At 31.9% G+C, this 7,765-nt stretch overlaps 1 protein-coding gene across 1 annotated transcript; it reads left to right on the forward strand.

Moving 5' to 3' along the window:
* Positions 1–320: 320 nt before the first annotated feature.
* LOC132724391 (uncharacterized) lies at positions 321–4,557 on the forward strand (the record flags this gene model as incomplete). The annotated part of the gene is made up of 2 exons (XM_060709243.1): positions 321–665; positions 4,493–4,557. Coding segments are annotated over exons 1-2 (410 nt in total), but the record flags the coding sequence as incomplete, so codon positions are not given.
* Positions 4,558–7,765: the final 3,208 nt, after the last annotated feature.

The following is a 7,765-nucleotide window of genomic DNA, read 5'->3' on the forward strand; positions in this document are numbered from 1 at the left end:
ACTGTCAGATGCTCAAAAGTTGTTTACTCAGATGCAAGTAATTCTGGGTTCGCAGGTTACGAGGTTAGTACGGTTACGGAGTTGCCCATGGTTTATGGTCAATTGTTGAGAGTAGCAAATCCTCCACGTGGAAAGAACTGACCGCGGTTTATCGGGTTATTTGTTCATTAACTCATATTATTTCTAATCAAAGTATCAAGTGGTTCAGTGATAATCAAGGGGTTACATCAATAGTCAGGAAAGGGTCCATGAATAAGGAGTTACAAAGCATAGCAATACAAATTTTCAAGATTTGTATGTCAAAGTCCATACAAATATTCATGGAATGGATTCCCAGATCGTTTAATGAAAGAGCCGATTATTTATCAAAAATTGTCGACTACAACGACAGGGGGATTTCAAATAAACTTCTGTTTATGATCAAAACCCGTTTTGGCCATTTGTCAGTAGACTGGTTTGCCTCAGAACACAATGCCAAATTGGTCAAGTTCTATTCAAGGTTCTGGAGTCCTTCATCCTCGGGTGTAGATGCTTTTACCGAAAACTGGGGATTTGAATTTGGATTGTTTGTACTCCCGATCACGCTTATAGGAAAAGTTATTAGAAAAATGAGCGCTGATCAAGCAGTAGGTGTACTTGTAGTTAACCGCCTCCTTGGTCGAGGGGTAAGAGTCGATGGCTTCTAATTCAGTTATCTCTCTGGCTTAGGTTCTATCCCCGGGAGATGCTTTATAATTTAGCGCGGAGGAAGGTAGTCTAGTACTAGTGTAACTCTCCAAGAACGATGGTTAGGAAACTACTCGCCTATATGACTGAAATACTGTTGAGAAAAGACGTAAAATGAAACAAACAAACATACATACTTTATATATCATTATTTAAATTCAATTTTTGGAAGCACAAGCTAAAGATATAGGTACGTAATATAAAAGCAACATTTTAGTAGACACTGATGAAGGAATGTTTATTTCTTCACCAGAACCAAAGTGAAGGAAGGACAGGGAGGTACTGGAACCTTTTCACAAGACACGTGCCTAGAGCAGTAAATCTGCAAGTTATAATTGTAAAACATGCATGAAAACATATGGTGAAGAAGATAATGAAGTATGGGTAGGATTGATAATAAACTTTCAAATAGAAAAACATGTAAAAATTAGTATCATGCTAAATGTGTTGGATTTTTCGTTACTTTTTTGTGCCCACTTCATACAACATAAATATGAAATGCATTTATGATGATATTTTGTTTTGTTTTATTTTTTATTGAAATAAGTTAGTATGTCAAATTGTACGGCAAAGTACGCATTTTAGTGTTAAATATAAATTCCTCGGCCTTTTCGGTGATACAATGGTAAACTTTGAGGTTAAACAAGTTATGTATAATTTACTTACTAAACCTCACTTGGTCAAGGTAATCGAAAGATTGACACGATGTAATACATCTGTCTCTGCTAGGTTAAGCATCTTTATTGTTCTAGTCTTTGATTCTAAAAGGAAATCTTGACATGCTTTCGAAAATGTTTCCAGAGACATTGATTCTTGCACATGAATTCCTTGGTTTTTTCTCGTGCTAAAACTGTTGTTTTTAAGTCTCTATAAAAAGTAACTGGTTATTTCCATTTCTTAAAGAATCTTTTATAAATGGTTCCATTAATTCTTTATCTGTTTGCGCCCAGATAGAAATGGGCTATTTGTTTCAGTATAACTTCAATCACAATTTGAATATGCTTTCCACAATGTTTATTTCTATATGTCCTAAACCAGGCTCAATTAAAAATTGCTGGTATTTTAGATATTTTTCAATTATTCTGGAGGCCACCAGTAAATAAATGACCTGTCACATCTTATTTTTGTCCATTCCCTTTCCGTTCCTATCCCAGGATGACTATACAAATGATCAAGTACTTTTTCAACAGATGTGTATGAACATGGATTAACCATACAAGGTTCGCCTAGAGTTGTCCTGGTTTGTCAACATTATTTTTAGATTCAATAAGGGAATAGTCACCTATGTTATGTTTCATGAATTCCGTATTATATTGTACAATAAGTTTGTCAATTGAGTTCATTCCTAAAATTAATTAATTATTAATTTTTATTAACCATATTATCATATAATTTTAAACGAAGGTATTAAATTAGGTGTGTTCTACCATAAAAAAGAAAGTTAATACATTAGGGGTGTACAGAGGATGAAAAAAATAAAAAAAAAGTCAAAATTATTATATATAAAAATATAACAACACCACATTGTAAATTATATTTATGTTAATTGTACAAATGCAACAGTAAGACAGTTATACTAGTAATATATATATATATATCTTATAATGGTAAATATTCTTTCTTTACGTGAAAATCACTCCAAAAATAGACTTACAAAATTATTATATATTTATGTAGATGTTAAAAGTATTGAATAAATTTATGTTATTAGCAAAATTCTTCACACACACACACACACACGCACGCACGCACGCACGCAAACACACACACACACCCTTCATATAAGCACCATTCAGCACTTATTGCAATTTTGTCCTTCCATAGTTTTAATTAATATCAAAACAACATCATCAGCTGCATGGAAATAAAGCACCTATGGACCTTGATCAAAGAATGAAAGCCATTTGTGAATAACGGAAGTGCAAAAATGGTAAAGCCGTGAATATTATTGTTATAGTGAAGATATTATTTTACTTTATATGATTGGTAAGTGATGCCGGGTTTTTAATGGTACAATGTGCTTAAATTTATTTATTTGTTTCGAAATGTCTTGTTTACATTAGAAACGTTTTAGCTGACATGTGATTTTCCTGCATAATTTATTTCCTGTGCATGCGCAATAGTTATAACTTGATAATTTCCGTCTTTATTCACTCAAATTCAAAGCCATTTAGTTTAAAGGATATCTTTAAATTTAATGTGCCCAACCTGCTACTGTAAAGGTCACCAAAATTGTGTTCACACCCTAGATTTCTTTTTAAATCATGTTCTGAGGGCTCTTCACTGCACTGTCCAATGAGAAGTATTGCAGCTGCTTTTGGATAGCTATCTTCATAGCTGCTGCCATTGTTTTCAATGTGTCCTTTAGGAAATTAGTAGGTTTAATGTTGTTTACAACTTTGACAAATGTTTCTTCATAGGGGGTTTAACATTCTTTCAATCGAACCACTTCATGTCTTTATCAGAAAGTCTAGTAATCTTTCTGGATTTTCTTCACAAGCTTTCAGCACATGTTAAGTTTTTTTTTATTATCGGTCCAAGCCAAGGATATAGAAATGGACCTTCTGACACCAGCCAGCCACCAGTATGAACCAGTTATTTGTATGTATAGGATGCACAAGGCTCAAAGCATTCCCCTACACGTTTTCTCTGCGAATCTGCTTTTACAGCCTGGATTTTCTTGTTGTTTTTCGGAACTGAGTCGAGTACCTTAATAAATTTGTTTCGATGATACAAGACGTCTGCAGCGGTCTGGAGCAGTCCGTTAAAGCGATTATCTTTGTATTTGCCAATGACAGATATATGATAAAAAATGAAAAAGTAATGTATAAACGTTTTAGGTATATTGAATTAAAAAATATATTGAACTGAAACTTATGCCGCATTAACATTAATCAGCAGTTGTAAATGAATGCAACACAGAGTTAGTAGTTGATACCAAATGGTAGCTTGATTACTCAGCAGTTGTTATTGTTACGAGCCAGGCGTAACGAGAAAGAAAAGCCAGCAACAAACTTGTAACAATAACAAATTTATTACAGAAAAATTATTAAAGAAAAATAAAATAACAAATTACGTTTACAAATACCTGAAGTCCAAATAAAAATGTAAAATCTAATGTCTAGTCTGATCCTGGAATGATCCTTTTTGAATAGCACAGTTAAATCCAAGTTAAATCCAAGAACACTTTAGAATAAATTCCCACAATAAAATCCACAAGAATAATTAATAATCCAAGCTCCAATAAATCACTTAATTTCCAAGTTGAATAATACTCCAAATATATTGATGACTTAAAAGATTACTGATGACTAAAAAGGTAACTGATGACTTAAAGATAAGAGTAATGAAAAATGTCTCCTTATATATATTAACTAAGAAGTTTCTAGAATAGTCTTCCATTTACTACAGTAATCATAATCTAGCAACTTCAACAATAAAGATCATTCCAGAAATTTCTATCTAAATATAATGCATGAGTTTTTCACAACAGTTAAGAACGTTCTAGTACATACATGTAGTTTATGTTCTAAAAATAGAACAATGACAATATTGGAAATACCAACTGGTCAGATATAATCTATATACATGTAATATGTTGCATACATAACATTATAAATTATGTTAACAAGCCAAGATATTATCTTTTTTATATGCAAGTTTATTTTAAATTCAATTTAAAAAAAATAAATAGAATTTAATATGCATATATTTTATGTCAAACGAATGTTTATTCTAATTATATATTACCTTATTCCATTTGCAGCAAAATAGGCTTCCAAGGCATCCCGTAAACCAAGGTGATCCCCATCAGGACCAAAGATGTCGGAAGTAATTTTTTGCGCCCTCTCCACCACTGTTTCTTTTTTGAACTACATTTTAAACATTTGAAGAGCATCACTACATATTGGCACTTGTTTCTTTTCAAGCTCTTTCTCCATAGTTTTAATCTCTGAACAAATGTAGCTATGAAACCTAAGCAAAACATGGGCCATGCAACAGAAACTGAGCACATCATCAATTTTATTTTTGTCACTTTTTAACAAGCAATTTGTTGGCTAACTTTTTGTTTGAGGCACAGTCACTCATCGTGAATGAAAGATTTTGTAGTAAACGTTTGGTTTAATCTTCATTTGATTTTGCATCAAAAGTTGCAAAGGTCTGAAAGTTTATTGATGTGGATTTTGTAACCTAATTTACGGTTTTAGCTGTTTGTCTGGCTTCTTTTGTGAATCCTTATTTTATAACTTCACCCAAATCTAATGTTACTGAGGTATCTAAAATATGCTGTTTTTCATGGATATGCCATCGCTATTTACACCAAAATGTGAGCAAGAATCAATTTTGTCCGCTATCATAACTTTGGTCAAGTATTGGCTTTCATCAACATTATTTTGTGTTGTTGATTCACTTGGTAGATCTGCTTTTTCAAGATTACATTTGAACAAATGTTTAGAAACTGCTTTAATAGCTTTTGAAATGTTGGCCACACCAATTATAAGATTAAAGAGTGACATTACACAAAGACGCATGTCTGTGTTAAAAAGACCGTCAACGTCTCTAGTTTGGATTTTGTTGTGATAAACACTATCAATTTCTTTGTCTTGGTCAAAAGTTCTGATATGCTTTCTATTGTCTCGTTGTTTTTAGCCCTTTTTAGTGCAGTACGATAATAACTGATTTCTGAGCATTGACGTTCTTTTTCGTTTTATTTTCACTTATTTTTTCCATTAATGAATATAAGACTTGCGTTGTAAATTTGCCACTAATCATTCAATTCAGAATTCCTTTTTTAAAGTAGATCCACTTTTTTCTGCAAAATAATATGTGTTTCATGCAAAGTTTTCGTCTTCAATGCTTCGTCACGTTCACAGAAAATAATCTTTTTATGGATTTTAATTTGACTTAGTTTTATTATTTAGAGTCAACTAATTTCTGTTAATGTTTCAATTCTTTCTGCTTCTTTGAAGTTCATATCTTAAATTATTCACATGGTTTTTTGTCATTGTCAGATATTTCACTTGCTCTGAATTCATGTTATATATTAAAGTGTCATCTCGAAAATGATAGAATAGACAATAATAGGTTGTCTAGAGAACATTTTAATAATGTAGAAATGTATTTGAGATAAAAAGGTATAATAAAGTATAAAACATTTATGATAACGTATAAATGTTGGAAACTACACGTACCGACATGCAGAAAATAATTCAATGCACGGCTTCATTTCATCTGCCAAATAATATAAGAATGATAGACGTTACGTATCCAACCTTACATTCATAATAGATGTCTGATTTTAATTTGATATCATGCGATGTGAATGTCCAATATAATTCTTACGAATTAAGCCTGGAACCATCACAGACACCAATTAATAGTTTTACGGTTATAACACAATCTTTTTCAATATGTTAAGAGGCTATGTAAAACTGATTTGAAATAGCTTTGTATGTAGATAAATGAAGTTACACTTACACGGCCATATATCTTTTATTTAGTTTTAATTTTGGAATGTTGAAATTATCTCGAAGGAAAATAAAATTGTTGTTTTACCGGACAACTGTCACATAAAATTTCATACCTTCTATTGTATGTTTAAAAATATCAAAAGGGCGTTCTCTTGAGGGCGCTAAATCAAATAGTTCGTTACAATAGCAGACAAATAAATTTAATTGAAAACACATTAATATGTCATGCACATACACTTTAACAATGCGGTGGGAAACTTTGTTTGTTTGTTTGATTTTTACGGCACGTCAACACATGACTTGCCATATCGCGCCGAATGTTATAATAGGCTAAAAATGTTATGCAATGTTTTGTAAATGACACTAAAAATGAGTCAATTAGATCCTAGAGTACAAGTTAATATCTTTCAAATAATCAATGATGATTTTTTATGGAATCGTTTTAAAGAGTTCTTTGAGTGAGTTTACATGATAAAATCTATTACGGGCCTGTGAAAAATCATGACATTCAAGAAGAAAATGTTCGACAGTAAAACATTCATTACAAGCTACATAGAAAGGGGCGTAATTTTAGTGTGTCCAATTCGGCATCGAAGAACTATTTGATCATGGCGGTTTGACAGAGATAGAGATGGTGACACATCAAGGGATGGGTTTATGTCGTTAAGTTTATTAAAAACGGCATTGAACCAATTTGCTTTCCATTCAGATGATGAGTTTGCTTATAGCCGCACATATAAAATCACAAGCAGGTAACAATAAGTCAGTTTATTGAAAATTTAATGATTGTTTAGCTAAAGCATCTACTTTTTCATTTCCTCGTATACCTACATGACTTGGAAACAGATTTTGTTTTAAGTACATCATAAAATCGTAAAAGAAGTTTCTAAATCATGATATCTCAGATTCTTTAAAAAATGGATATTAAAGCTACATTTAATAAATTTCATATAAAAACTAAACAGCAAAATTTCATTATTAAATTGAGTTTTATATCGACTCCAGGTCTTATTTTGGTGTACAGACAACTAAAATGAGTTATATTAGCCTTCAAATGGGTAACCTCCTTGTGGCGAAATGGGAAGTATATTTTCTGTTTGCATGAGAAACTCTGCCTTCGGGTCATACGTACATCAATATTGAATCAATAAACATGACAATAAGTAGCAGTCCTAATTTAACGGTATATTTCCGCATTGTTACGGATGTTTTCATACAAATTTTATCTTTTTACGAGATGATTACTTTCACTGAACCCCAGGCTTAGTGCACCGTGAAGCTAAACCGGTTAAAGTGTGTTTGCACAAGAAAAATATCATATTTGCTGTGTTCCGGATAGCAACTATAAACTGTGACGTAGCACATACACGAGCTAATTAAAGTCTTCATTTGCATGTTAAAATTCTTATAAGAACTTAAGTGTTACCGTGGGGTTCTCCGTTTAAAATCCTAATTTATGAACAATATTTGATGAGATTTACAACAATACCGTTAAACAGGTTAATGAAACTGTAGTATGTTTGATTTTTAGGCCGACGGAAAATATTTTTACATTTTATTCAATGTCA

The sequence above is a fragment of the Ruditapes philippinarum genome, unplaced genomic scaffold (assembly GCF_026571515.1).
Source record: "Ruditapes philippinarum isolate M1 unplaced genomic scaffold, ASM2657151v2 ctg6537_1_1_1_1, whole genome shotgun sequence".
Lineage (NCBI taxonomy): Eukaryota > Metazoa > Mollusca > Bivalvia > Venerida > Veneridae > Ruditapes > Ruditapes philippinarum.